At 38.1% G+C, this 15,340-nt stretch overlaps 1 protein-coding gene across 2 annotated transcripts in view; it reads right to left on the reverse strand.

Moving 5' to 3' along the window:
* Positions 1-217: 217 nt before the first annotated feature.
* The window catches only part of PGM2 (phosphoglucomutase 2), a 31,970-nt gene continuing 16,847 nt past the window's right edge, over positions 218-15,340 (reverse strand). Inside the window, exons 10-15 of one of the 2 annotated variants that reach the window (XM_008586337.1) lie at positions 13,931-14,111; positions 13,748-13,841; positions 12,258-12,387; positions 11,477-11,666; positions 5,918-6,051; positions 218-645 (exon numbers count right to left, since the gene is read on the reverse strand). In XM_008586337.1, coding sequence (XP_008584559.1) covers positions 543-645; positions 5,918-6,051; positions 11,477-11,666; positions 12,258-12,387; positions 13,748-13,841; positions 13,931-14,111 — 832 coding nt within the window. In that variant the 3' untranslated portion in view covers positions 218-542. Of the gene's footprint in view, positions 646-5,917; positions 6,052-6,382; positions 6,744-11,476; positions 11,667-12,257; positions 12,388-13,747; positions 13,842-13,930; positions 14,112-15,340 lie in introns of those variants that run through there. The other variant, XM_008586338.1, reaches the window with a different exon arrangement.

The raw sequence follows: 15,340 nt of genomic DNA on the forward strand, positions 1-15,340 counted from the left end.
TTTTTACACTTTATAGGTTCCTGTGAACTGTATTTTCCCCAAACATGAACACAATATTTGATCTGTTCATTTATTTTACTTTATAAGGAATTGATAGAAAAATAAATGTATGTATAACTAAAAAGTGGCTATCTTACATATGATAGCCCAGAATCTAGTGACTGCATAGGTTTTCTGGCTATTTCAACTATACATAAAAAGAATTACAAAGAAGACATACATTTATGATTTATGATATATTTATTTAAGGCATGTTAATTACAGTCTATTTTTTAAAGTTAGTTGTTTTTTGAAATCTTCATTTTTTAAAAATTCAGATAATGCCGAGGCTCAACCTTTTAATAAGAATGTTGGTTTATTAGGTTTGGCCATCTCTTCTTTATTCACCTTAAAGAGTAAACATAAAACAATGAGAAATGTATATCTATTTTAAAAATATAAATACTTATAGTGATAATTTGAATCATTTGGCCCTCAAAAAAGTTAACAAATCAAGTTCAGCTTTAATTGTAGGTACATGTAATTATGCCCAAGGCAATGTTTTACTCTGCTTTTTGCTGTAGGTTATACTTTTGTGGCTGGAAAAAGTGTTCTTCAATAGCACTGACTAGTTCATTCAGTTCCTTTTTCAGCTGCTCAGGATCACTGGAAAATAAGGTTAAAAATTCCAGATAAGGAATTATTCAAAAGCACATTTTAAATGCTCCCCAAATTAACAAAGTAACATTGAAATTTAACCTTAAGAGGAGGACTAAACCAGAAAAAATAGAACTCCAGTGACTTAAACATGGGAACACATCTGTTGACAAAAAACCCCATGAGACAATATGCATGCTTTTCCCCAAAGGTTTTTCCAAGGTCTCCTCTATAAACAAAACTATCCCTTGCTCTTCTCATAAGAATTTTTAAGAAATGCAATTTTTGGCTTAGAGTTCCTAAAAGATCTACAATGTCTGTACCTAACAGTGTAGAGAAAACTTTCATGGTGCTAGTTGGCATTAAATCCTGCTGAACTTTACAAATAACATCTCTGTTAAGTCCTCAATCACCCTGGATAATGAATGTTCCTGATGATGTCTGCCCTCAAACTACTGGAAGCTAAGGTGCAGCCTTGTCTATAAGGCCATCTTAGAATTGACAGAGATGGGGAGCCTCCAGGTGGGTCTGCATAGTCAAACACCAGAAAATCAGACCCCCAAGTTTTACGAGGATACTTCAGAAAGCTCATGGAAAAATTCCTATTATCTTTTAATTTTATTTTCCCACGAACTTTTTGAAGTACCCTTGTATCTTTGTTAGTCTGCCTCCAGGACAAGAGTCACAACTAAAGTATAAACAAGAATCTACGGAGATAGATCCCTCTAAGAAAATCAAGTTCTCAAGGATGTGGAAAACATTTATATGCAAATAACTGGAAGGTAAAAAATAGATAAAACTGACTTGCAGTTAAACACATTTCCAGCAGCTAGTATGATTTACTGTAAGTACTTAAAACCAAAAAGCTGAATTTAAAACACTAAATCCTTTATACTTTCCATTACTTTGTACTCGATCATATTTAAGACATGCAAAGTTTATTTTAATGGAAATGGCAATCCCTGTAATTAGTTAAGAACATTTTTACATTGCGATAGCTAAACAGTACAACTAAAGCAATCCATTCTATTACAGACATTAATTCTGGTTCTACTACTTACTAGCTATGTGCCCTTGGGCAAGTGGCTTAGCATCTCTAAGGCTCAGATTCCTCATTTGTAAAATTGGGATAAAGACTTTACCTTCTCAAGAGAGTTGTTGTACAGACTGAGATAAATTATATAAAGCAATTAGTACAGAGCCTGGCCTAAAGACCTCAATAAATCATTATAATTATTTTTATTCCAATTGGCAACATATAAATTAGTTACTCTTCATAAATACATATGAATTATACCAGTCTTGTTTTCCTTGTCCATAAATGTGCTTTGAAGAAAATAACAGTTCTCAGGAAGACACGCAAGCTAAAGATTATTTTTAAAAAACACTTCAAACTCCATGAATTTACTAATTACTAACTTATTTGTTATTCCAATTTGGTTTTTAACCATGACATGTATTTATATTATGATTCATTAATATATTGATAAAATGTTTCTGACACTGCATTCCTTATGTGTGAAAAAAAAATCAGTGCTGTATATGATTTAGTGGTGCGATACTTCCTAAAACCAAAGTTTTGACTTAGTATTCTCCATCCTGATTTTTTTGGGGGGGGCAGCTGGCCGATAGGGGATCCAAACCCTTGACCTTGGTGTTATAACACCACACTAACCAACTGAGCTAATCCTGGCCAGCCCTCTCCATTTAAATTGCTAAATGTTCCATTTCTTATATAAAAGTGAGAATATTTCATAACATTTTATAATACAACAGGATCCATCCAACAATCATTTAAACCAGGATTAGGAATCCCTGTTTCTGAAGAGTCTAAATCTAGGTGGATCTCTTTATAGAAATGTATAGCAAAGTATCATGTATCATTAGGCTCTTATTTTTCTCTAATCATCATGAAAAACCATTTAAGCTAAATAACAACTAAATGCAATGCACAGTTCTCAATTTGACTGTGGGTTGAGAGAAAAACAGCTATTTCGGGCAATTTGAATTTATGTGTCAATTTGGCTAGCCCATAGTCCTCAACCATTCAAACACTAATCCTGGAGTTGCTGTGAAGGTATTCTGTAGATGTGATTAACATCTATAATCAATTGACTTTAAATAAAAGAGATTATCCTAGACAATCTGGATGTGCTGGATTCTAGTTGAAAGGCAATAAGAGCACACTGAGGTCTTCCTGGAGAATTTGCCCTGTGGACAGCAACTTCAACCCATGCCCAACCATTCCTGATACAATTATTATCTAATAGCCTTACGATATCAGGAGAATGCCCTTGTTTGTGGGAGATGCATATTAAAATAATAAGAGCGAAGTATCATGAGATCTGTGACTTACTTTCAAATGGTTTGGAAAAGAACTCAAATACATGATATATACTGCAAGAGACGGCAATACTACAAAATGCTAGCAATTGCTGAGTCTGGGTCAGGGTCAGCAAACTATGGCTCATGGCCTGTTTTTCTAAATAAAGTCTGACTGGAACACAGCCACGCCCATGCCTTTATGTACATGGCTGCTTTCGCACTCCAACCACAGAGCTGAGTAGTGGCGACAAAAACCATATGGCCTGCAAACCCTAAGATGTTTACTATCTGGCTCTTTACAGAAAAAGTTCACCAACCCCCAATCTAAGTGAAGGATATATAGGTAAATCACTGCATTATATCCACATTTCTGTAGGTTTGAAATTTTTCAAAATAAAAAGTTGGAGAAAACTAAAGACATCTCCCTCCAACAAAAATATTTCTTAAATCAGGACTTACACTTAACAAGGATCTTGTATTCTAAAGGATTAGTAGGTTGTAGAATTCTATGAATAAATGAAATCCATGATATAAAATATATTAATAATATTTAAGCTTGTCAGAAAAGAAGGAAACCTTAGTCATGGCTTTAATGCTGTTGTGTGTTAGGCTTGCTGGTGCCTTGCTTCATAAAGCCTGACGGCATACCCATGGCCCAACCTAGTGCCTGATGTCTCATTTAATAAATGGGAGCAACACTGCAATGCATATAACAAAAGGACAATTTTTCAAAGCTTTTTCAGAAATTTACAAAACAATATTTAAATTTAAGTCTACTCAATAAGCCATGTAAATTTTAAATACCATAAAGCCTTACACATTATATTGAGTTGTAAGTATAAAGGAAAGTTTTCTAAAATGTTAGAGACATTTTTACAGGATAATGAAAAGGAAAGGACAAAGATATCGTGAAGACAAATGCTTAAATTGGACTGACGTCCATTTGGTTTTAAAAGAATGAAGCACAGAAATATGAAAATATTAAGTGATAATGAGAATTACAAAGAAATGTGTATAGAAAATCATACTCAATTTAGTAGCAAACAGCTTCTTATTAAACATAAATGGAAACACCGAAACTTGTATAATATTACAATAAAATGTTGGTAATACAAAATTCTTAGAAAATGGGCTGTTTTAGATGTTCGCTTAATAGCTAAGTTTTTGCCCTTCAAGCACAAATAGGTTACATAAATGGAAACACCGAAACTTGTATAATATTACAATAAAATGTTGGTAATACAAAATTCTTAGAGAATGGGCTGTTTTAGATGTTCGCTTAATAGCTAAGTTTTTGCCCTTCAAGCACAAATAGGTTTTGAATGGAATACATAGGAAAACATATTACACAGTCCCATGACTTCTTAAATATATTTTCATCGAACATCTCGATGTTTGAGAACCATAATCATGACTTTAACTGTTGGACTGGAAAAGGAAAAATTTAGGGTGCACTTGGGTGTGGAATGCTATTTCCCTTAAACTCTTGGAGTGGTGAACTTTCTAAGTTCTTGTGTCCATGTTTTATAGTTTTGTTCTGTCTTAATATTTCCTTCTTTGCTATCAGCAGTCACGCCTCCTTGCCTAAGCGAAGTCTAACTGTACCGATTCTTTCCCTACTCCTTTAGTTTGCTACATTTAATCTGCTACTGCCTTGGCAATTTAAGATACTCAGAAATTTTCCTCTGCTTTTATTTCCACATAATGCAAATTTGGTTCACAAGGCTGAAAAAACCACTCTGGCAGCAAAGCTTTGGTTTGTACATGTTGTGACAATTACTTAGACTGGTGCCATTAGCCATATGTGGCTCCTGAGCACTTGAAATTGTGGCTAGTGCAATTGAGAAACTCAATTTTTTATCATATTTAAGTTTAGTTCATGGAAATTCAAATTTAAAATCTAATACTTGATTTAGTCATTGGAAAACAAGTATGTTTGGAACAACATACTTGAACATCAAAATTTACTTTTTCTACTATAAATTTTATGGAATCTGAATACAAATCAAATATTTCTGATAAAAATTTAGCATTCTAATTGAAATATGCTGTAAGTGTATATTGTGAACAGATTTTGAAGACTTAGAGTTTTTCTTTGAAAAAAAGAATGTAAACTATCTCAATACTTTTCTACATGGATTACACATTAGAATGATAACATTTTGAATATACTAAGTTAAATAAAATAGTACTGAAATTAATTTCACCTGCTTCTTTTCACACTTTTAAAATGTGGCTAGTAGAAAATTTAAAATTGCATGTGTAGCTTCTATTTTATTTTTATTAAAAAGCACTGACTTAATTCATCTTCCAAAAAAATTTTCCTGATTCTCACTTGTACTCTGAACAGGGAAGTGCTGGCTGAGTGTTGGGTAGGTATGCAATATCACATTCACACGTGCTAAGGACAGGCACTGAGGCTGTTAAAGTTCAAAATGTTATGGTTGCTGAAGAGCGACCAACTCAGAGTCTTTACCGAGGTCACAGAGACATGACCCTCAAGCTACCTGACCATCAGCTCTTTGGCAGCAAGGACTCATTCTGATGTGGCTCTTTCTCCCCCCTGGGACTCAGCACTGACCTGGGTAGGTACTCAAAGATATTTGTTGAATCCATGTAGAAATGGACTTTATTTTATCAGACATGTGGGAAGACTCCAGAGAAAAAGAGAAAAACTCACTGGTGCTAGCCGCCGTTGGAAAGTTACTCAGAAAAAGGAAACTGTATTACTATTACTGATATTAAGAATGAAATATTCCCATACAAAGCAAGTTAGGAGGGAAATAAGTAAACACTCTCATCCCTGGATGCTCAAGCAATATTGCTGCAGGTTCTAAAACGGCATTTCTAATTAAACTACATACTGGAAAGATGAAACATTTTACTTAGTATTTGAACAGAACCAGTTAGGAAGTTTGGGGAATAAAAATCACACCAGCTGCCATCTGTGACATACCTGTTTCCAGGGGGGGCACACAGCTCTGCGTAGTACTTGATTTTGGGCTCGGTCCCACTGGTCCGCATGGTGGCCACACCTCCATTAGCAAAGGTAAAGGTAATCATTTGGCTGCTTTTACTAGTAGGAAGAACCTATGAATTAATTTACACATGTTATAAATTTAAATAATAGAATACTATTCTGGCCTAATCAATATTTTCCCCTGCAGAAGCAAGAAAATAAATGTAAACAAATTTATTCATAAGAAAAGAACATTTTTGAGGAATCAGATGCACTCCATGTGAATGAAATCTTAAATGATAACAATTTATGAAAATTAAGTAACTTCTTATACTAGCTTTTTACCTTCATAGTTCTATTTAAAGTTACTAAAGTTTTATTAAAAGTAAAACACATTATTTCACAAGGAACTGGTTAAAATAGATTAATAATGTACTGCCAAAAAAAAAAAAAAAAAAAAAAAAAAGGAAACTAGACCGTATCTCACTGTTACAAAGTACAACTTTGCAAAGAAATTCTATAAGGATTTTTTTTCTTTTTTTTTTTTTAAGATAAAGCTTCTGGCAGATGTATTTGTAGTTGATAGCTCTCAAAACTCCACTAAAATTACATAAATATTTTAAAAAGCATAAGCACAAGGGCAAAGAGGAGATAGCAGTTGACGGGGCTGCCAACCAATCGTGGAAGTCAGAAAGCAGATGGAGCAGAACTGGTGTGGTGGGACATGAGAGATGAAAGCTGCGTGCCTGCAGAAGGAGACAGGGACAAGAACCGAGTCAGCGTGCTCTGTGGAATCCTGGCCAGGCTTGAGAACTGGAGGCTCCCGTTACACAAAGGGCAGATGTGAGACAGGTGTGGACAACAGGGGCAGCGTTTAAAAGAAGCTATTAGACCCTCTGGGACCCTCATCCCCCAGCCCACATAGTCAGGGAACCACCTCTTCTCTCTCCTGGAGGAGGTGGTTTAATTCTCTAGGGATTGAACCAGAAGGGCACAGGAGTTGGGCCCCAGGTTCTATGGAGGGCAGGGTATGGTGAAAACAGAAGGATCAAGTGAAAGTGCCCAGGCTGAGACACCCCCAGCTTGCCCCCAGCCATGCTTCCAGGGCCTTGGCATCTCAACTTATAGCCCTCAGGCAAATGATTAGGAGAAGGCATACAGCCCCAGATGGAGATCTCCCAATAAATAGCTGACTTGTTTCCCAATACCCCTAGAGTGAAGTACAGTCATGCACTGCATAAGGACATTTCAATCAATGATGGACCACATATTTGATGGTGGTCCCGTGAGATTATAACGAAGCTGGAAAATTCTTACTGCCTAGTGATACAGCCATCATAATGTCATAGCACAATGCATTACTCATGTATTTGCGGTAATGCTGGTGTAACAAACCTACCGTACTGCCAGGTGGTCCCGTGAGATTATAACGAAGCTGGAAAATTCTTACTGCCTAGTGATACAGCCATCATAATGTCACAGCACAATGCATTACTCATGTATTTGCGGTAATGCTGGTGTAACAAACCTACCGTACTGCCAGTCGTATAACAATGAAGAGACAAGAGAAAAGAAAACTGCAGGAGAAGATAAAGAAGATTCCCCAAGGGCCGAGCCCTTGGCGCAATCGGGAGAGTGCGGCGCTGGGAGCGCAGCGACGCTAGTGCTGGGAGCGCAGCGACGCTCCTGCCACGGGTTCAGATCCTATATAGGAATGGCTGGTGCGCTCACTGGCTGAGTGTGGTGTGGGCGACACCACACCAAGGGTAGCGATCCCCTTACCAGTCACGAAAAAGACAAAAAAAAAAAGAAGATTCCCCAAGAAAATTCACAGTGAAACGTTTAGCAGAAGTTTTTGCCAACCTCAACAAGCTCCTTAAAACATGGATCCCAACACCAAAAGGTTTTCATTAATAGGGAGGAATGTTCACGGTGCATAATCTGCTTACAGGCAAATCTATGATGAAAACAAGAAACAAACTAAGCAAACCACCATGGACATATTTCTGAAAAGAGTGATGCTTCCTCAAGAAGAGCCTCAGGCAGGTCCTGCAGTAGGTGTTCCAGAAGAAGGAATCACTATCATAGGAGATGACAGCTCCATGCGTGTTACTGCCCCTGAAGACCTTCCAGTGGGACAAGTCGTGGAGGGGAAAGACAGTGACATTGATGACCCTGACCCTGAGTAGGCTAGGCTAATGTGTGTTTGTGTCTTCATTTTTAACAAAAAAGTTTAAAAAGTAAAAATATTTTTTAAAAAGTTAATAATAGTAAAAAGCTTATAGAATAAGGACACAAAGAGAGAAAACATTTTTGTACAGCTGTACAATGTGTTTGTGTTTAAAAGGGTCAAAAAGTTAAATTTTTTTTAAAGTTTGTAAAGTAAAAAAGTTACAGTAAGCTAAGGTTAATTTATTATTGAAGAAAAAAATATTTTTCTCTTATAAATTTAGTGTAGCCTAAGTGGACGGTGTTTATAGTCTAGAGTATACATAATGTCCTAGGCCCCTTCACATTCACTCACCACCCACTCACTGACTCACCCAGGGCAACTTCCAGTCCTACAAACTCCACTCATGGTAAGTGCCCTATACGGGTATACCATTTTTTTTCTTTTATACCATATTTTTACTGTACCTTTTCTATGTTTAGATATACAAATACGTAAGTACCATTGTGTTACAACTGCCTACAGTATTCAGTACAGTAACATGCTGTACAGGTTTTTAGCCTAGAAGCAACAGGCTATACCACATAGCCTAGGTGCATAGTAGGCTATACCATCTAGCTTTGTGTACATATACTCTATGAAGTTTACACAATGACAAAATCCCCTAACAATGCATTTCTCAGAACGTAACCCCATTGTTAAGCAACAAATGACTGTATATCATCTGACTTGCACATGTACATAGAGTTTCTAATCAGCTTTTAAGTGCCCAAAGGAAACTCAGGATCACCAGGGGCTGCCCAGTTGGCTCAGTTGGTTAGAGCACAGCCTTATAACCCCAAGGTCATGGGTTTAGATCCCCATAGCAGCTGGCTACTGAAAAAAAAATTTTTTTTTAATTTTAAAAAAAGGATCACCAGACTTCTGGGGAAATATATCAGATAAAAAAACAAAGTCCAAAACAAATAGAAAAAAAAAAAAAAAAAAAAAAAACTTGGAGGAAATAAAAACAATTTGGGGGAAAAAGAAGATGTACATTTTTAAACGGCTATAATTAATATCCTTAGAGATAAGATTGTTGTATATGTAAAACAAAAAAAAAGAATAGGATACTATTTTTAATAAATTAATGAGTAAAAGCTGAAACAGTCAACAAAAGCACTAAAAGTTAAAGTTGAGGAAATCTCCCAAAAAGTAGAACAAGAAGATAGAAATGAACAACAGGGAGGAAAGAATCAAGAGAAGCAGAGCTGCTGCCCCGAGAGCCGGCACCCAACTCAGAGCTCTCAGAGCAAGAGAACAGAAAACACAGGGTGGAGGTTATGTAAAAAACAACCAGCCAGCCCCCTTCCTTCACACACAGTCAAGAAAACTTCTCAGAACTAAAGAATGACTGCACAGACCAAGTACTGAGAAAAACAAATTTTAAAAGAACCATACTGAAGCACATCAGTGTGAAATTTTAGAACCTGAAGTTTACAGAAGAGTTCCTAAATTCTTCCCAGAGAGAAGAAACAAATGGCCCAGAAAGGACAGAATACATATAGCGTCAATATCCCTCCCTGTACACAGCACACGGGAGGCCTCAGCTACCTGGGTGAATGAATGAACGGTTGGATGGACGTTCAACAGCAACACTGGAAGCCACACAGTGACAGAGCAGAGCTTTCAGAGCTGGGAGTCAACAGAGCGTGAGCAGAGAATGAGACACGCTCAGACTTCAGGGCCTCTGAAAAGCTACCTCCATTTACTTTTTCTCAGAAAGCTACTAGAGGATGTGATCCAGGAAAATAAACATAGAAAGAGGAAGCCATGAGGTCTAGAAGGAAGAGACTCAACCCTGGAGAGCGGCAAAGGGTATTCCCAGGATGACAGCTATGTCCCCAACCCAGAGAGTGGCTGGCCCCACCTGGACCAAGGGACCCGGAGGGAGGCCACTGGAAACAACATGGAACCTACAGAACAGCTGAAGCACTGGACCACGGGGAAAACCCTGCTGACAGGTCTGTAAAGGATCAGGGAAGAACTAGTGACCGTTACATAGACATCCAGGCAAATGAAAGAATAAAGCAACTATTAATTACAGGAAATATAATTCTTTATACAAACTAGGGAAACCTACTCAAAATACACTACTCAGCCAAGCAGCCCACAGTAGTTACTACTCACGATAATAAAAGAATCCAATTTAACCAAAAGTTGAGGTATCAATGTACTGAGGCCAGAAGAGAAGGGGAAATTTTGAATGTAAGAAGTATAAGGACTAAATCTTTATCTCCAAAATAGAAAATTAATAAAGTATAAGACTGATAAGTCAAAACATCATCAGAGGAGCATATTATTTAGGAACCTGGTGGTAAACACCTGGGAGGAAGGGGTTGTCTTGTTGGGATGGCAATGAGGTGGTAGGGGGTGGGACCATCATGTTTCATCATAACCCTTTTAATACTAATGATCTCTCAAAAATATATTGTGTGCAGATGAAAATTTAAAATATAAAAAGCTAAGTATCAAAGAACATGTCTAATATTTCATAAGGATATGCTTCCTCTCCCTCCCCTAACCCCCTGCCACAGTTATCAATACTCTCCTTCCACCTCTGGGTCATCTTTGGATGCCTGTAGGGGATCCACATGGTGTGAAGAATACCAAATCTTGGGCTGGCCCTGTGGCTCACTCGGGAGAGTGTGCTGCTGGTAGCACCGAGGCCACGGGTTCGGATCCTATATAGGGATGGCCAGTGCACTCACACCATGCCGAGGGTTGCGATCCCCTTACCAGTTTAAAAAAAAAAAAAAAAAAAAAAAAATACCAACTCATGCTTTACAGCTTACATCTCCCATACATTCAGAGAAGAGGTGAAACCAACTGGAAAGTAAACAGTGGTTCTCAAAGTGTGGACCAGTCACATCAGCATCACCTGGGAACTTGTTAGAGATGAAAATTCTGGGCCCTCACCCCAGACCTACCCAATCAGAAACTCCAGGCTGAGCTGCAGCATTCTGTTTTAACTTGCCCTCTAGGTGACTCTGACTCTCCTTTAAGTGTAAGAAGTGCTTATTGGGAGGACCATCTGGGTTCAGAATCAGAAGACCCAGATTCTTCCCAGACCATCACCAACCAGCGGTGTGACCGCAGACAGGTTCTGCACTTCTGAGTATGGATTTCTGAATATGTTAAATGACAGTGTTGGCTCAGTGAGATCCCTTTTAGTTCTAGCCCATCATTTTTAACTTTCCTTATATTTTTATAGCTCCTTTATAATAATGCATTTATGCCTAAAATCAGCCTTAACTAATGATATGATTAAATAAGATAATCTATTCAAATTATTAAAAAAGGTAAATAGAAAAAGAGTTTAGTGGATACAAGTAAACATTACTTACAGCTTTTTTGTCAGATTGGCTATCATCGTAGCCAGTTGTCAGGTCCCTAATGGCAGAAATTTTAAATTTGCCACAGGTTTTTGGATAATTATTCTTTCCATCGTAATTTCTGAGGTTTTCAAATAATTTTTTAATGGTGCCTTGATCGTAGCAGATAAAATAAGAAGCTTTGGTAATATGGTAGCCATACCTATTGAAACAAATACAAATTCATACAAAATGAGCAAATAATTCTGCAGAGTGTACATAGGACATGTATGAACCAACATATTCTAAAATAAACAAAACAAATAATCATAGCTAACTTCAAAGGAATAATTTAACGTTAAAAAAGAGATCCAATGATCTACCCCAGGGATTGCCAAACGACTGCCTCGCCTTCTACCTATACTTGTAAATTACAGTTTTTATTGGAATAAACCACATCACACCCATTACTTTGTGTATTGTGTCTGGCTGCTTTTGCACTACACAGGCAGAGTTAAGTACATGTTACAAAGACTGAATAGATGTATTATGAACCAATTTAATCTTTTTTGACATTGGACACTTAAAAGCATATTCTTCCATTAGCCATTTCTAAGAATTCACGCATGGTGAATGGTAATTACTAATACATGGTTAAGTATCAAAAGGAAAAGGTCATCTTTTATTTAGTTTTCATAAGGAACAGAATTCATCACTAAAGAAAGAACATTAGAGAGAATATTAGTATCTCATGCACAAGAACATAATAAAACATTTAAAAATATTACTCCAATCAGAGTCAACAGGAACTTACTCCACATAGATGGCCTTTAGCTGCTGAGACAAAGACAAATTCTTGGTTGCTAGAAAGCTAGCCAACTCTGCACTTATGACAGCAGCACTGACTCCATCTTTGTCCAGAACAAAAGGGCAGCACATATATCCTGCGGAAACACATGTCATGCATACACCTTTTAGGAGTGGGGTCCTGCATAACACTGTGTCAAGCCACACCTGTGTATGTGCCCTGGCTATCGTATATCAGAGGCCATACAGTGTTCAGTGTGTGCATGTTTCTCATTTACCACCATGTTTAAGAATCTAGCCCAGTGTCTAGCACATAGCAGGACTTCAGGGAGATTTTCCCTCCTGGCCAAATGATGCTCATTCACTAGATTTGTTGAAAGTGTCTCCAGCTCACATAAAATTGTTTCCAACTGTTTAGTCAATATGCATCTCTTTCTTCTCTGGATCCCAATAGTTCTTGTTAGTTTCATGATTCATCTTGACACCTGGCCTACCCTCTTTTGTGTGGTTACTTAACTAGATCTATAGAAGCTGCTGTAGGCTAATGTCAGTGTCATCCATTTCTTTCAGAGTCACTGAGTAATAGATATGCAATTGGTATCTGATAAGCAGGGCTAGCTGGTTAGCTCAGTTAGTTAGAGCATGGTATTATAACACCAAGGTCAAGGGTTCAGATCCCCATACTGGCCAGCTGCCAAAAAAAAAAAGAAACTGTCAATTAATATCGGATAAACAAATGTATGAAAGCCTTTTTTATTTTTTTAATTAAAAAGCTTTGAAAAGACAAGGCTGACAAATCTGAAAACAAAAGAGCAAAAGCTGAGCTTTATACTTCAATTAGTTAAACAAATCACGTGGTGTCTGCGCTGCAGATGAATATAAATAAATTTAACACACAATAGTTTTTATTAACAGCTAAAACATTTCTGGCACAAGTGTGAATCTCAAATTTCTATAGCTAGTTCTCCTTTCTGCTCATTTATATTCACAAACAGTTTAGGACAAGGGTTTCTCTGTCATTCTGCTGGACTTGGGTGGTCTTTGCAGGTAAGCATCACTTTGATGAGAGTGCCACAATCGTGTTCCCTTCTGTCTTCTGGATAAACCTCAACATAGATCCTCATTAGAGCTTTTGGAGAGGAGTGAGCTACATTAGGACTGGATATTAAACACCACAATTGAAGAAACATTACAATTCTCCAAATATGTGGATTGTCAAGCTATTAGCAGCCAAGTACAGAATATCACTGTTTTCAGAAAAGGATCCTTACATTAATGGCTTGGTTATTTGTAAGATATTCCTTTTTGCTGAAAAATATCTGAGATGCCAATTTTGGAGTAGGACAGTTCAATACTCATCCCCAGTGCTAGAGAAGCTAAGGGAACTGTATGCTCCTGTTTCACTGTTGATCTTTTAAAACCAAATCCAAACCTTTTTTTCATTTATTTATGTTCTATATATTAACCAATTCTGCAATCCTCATGATCACTTCTTACCAATAGCTTCTTCAAATGCAAATAAGACAGTTTTCCCCTGGTCTATTAGCTGTTTGGCTCTGTTTCCCATCCACTTAAAGCCAGTTAGTGTTTCCTAAGGGATAATTCAAAAGAGACAGAAAAGCCTTAGATCTTCTACAGAGCAAAAGAAAGGAAAACGAGCAAGTCCCACACACACCTTACCTCAAAGTGAAAACCCTCCTTTAACGCAATGGCCCGCAAGATTTTGGACGAGACTGTGCTGGACATCATGTAGGTGTCTTTGAGGGCACTGCGATCTTGGTTCTTCTCTTTCCAAGAAGTAAAGAGCCACCAGCCCAGGAGGGCCCCCAACTCATTGCCTGAAAATACTCTCCATTCACCACTGAAAGAAAAAAAAATTATTCATTTCAGTGACCTTAAGCAGGATACAAGAAGTCACTGGGACAGAACAACTAAGCAAACAAGGCTCAAAGTCATCTCTGCAAGGCTGTTCTTGCTATGCACCACCTTTAAGTAACTGGTCAGAAACATAACTGTCACTTCACAGACATTGCAGCAGCTGCCACATATCCTCCAGTTTGCCTGGACAAACTTATAAAAAAATAAGTACATCAATGATGACACATAAGGCTTTTATTTTAATCTTTGGCAAAGGCTTTGGTTTTAAACAAAACAAATATGCTGGCAAGATCCCCTCAAGTATAAAATAAATTAATGTTTCTCAACTTTTTGTCTGGTTAGTATTGATGACTCTGAGAGAGTGACAGCTAAGTATTCCTTAAGATCAAGCTTGGTCCTAAAACAGAACACCAGAGAACTGACATGCGATTTACACTCCCCTCTGTAGTCCAGGTGGATGGAAGTAAGTCTTGCACTTCAGCACACATCATGCTAGCTTGACTTTCTAAACACTGATATAGGGGCCGGCCCGGTGGCGCACTGGATAGTGCGCCGCTTGGGAAGCGCGGTGGCGCTCCGTCCTAGGGTTCGGATCCCACATGGAGACCGGTTCCCGCTCACTGGCTGAGCGAGGCGCGTGAGCAACACCGAGGCTTGCGATCCCGTTGCCGGTCCCCGGTCCGGTACGGGGGCAACACTGAGGGTTGCGATCCGTTGCCGGACACGGAAAAAAGACAAAAGACAAAAAATAAATAAATAAATAAATAAACACTGATATAGAACTGAATCCGTCTTATCATCATCGAAACCCCTAACCCTTCAGCAGCACCCCACTGCCCCCAAAACATAACATATGCTATTTGACACCCAAATTTGCTTGAATCCTGCCTATCTTTCAACTTCCCCTCCTGCTTACTTACTTCTCCTTTGTACAAACTCTATGGTCAAACTTCTCTTAAACATTGTGTTAATACTCCACAGGTATTCCTCTCAGGTCTGTCCAACTTAAATTCAACCTACATTCCTCGAAGGTCCAGCTTCTTGCCAAACCCATCAGAAAATACTGAACTGCATGGGCCGGCCCGGTGGCGCACTGGATAGTGCGCCGCTTGGGAAGCGCGGCTGGGCTCCCATCCGAGGGTTCGGATCCCACGTACAGACCGGTTCCCGGAGCAATGCCGAGGGTTGCGATCCTGTTGCCAGTCCCCGGTC

This window comes from Galeopterus variegatus, unplaced genomic scaffold (assembly GCF_000696425.1).
Source record: "Galeopterus variegatus unplaced genomic scaffold, G_variegatus-3.0.2 Scaffold3942, whole genome shotgun sequence".
Classification (NCBI taxonomy): domain Eukaryota; kingdom Metazoa; phylum Chordata; class Mammalia; order Dermoptera; family Cynocephalidae; genus Galeopterus; species Galeopterus variegatus.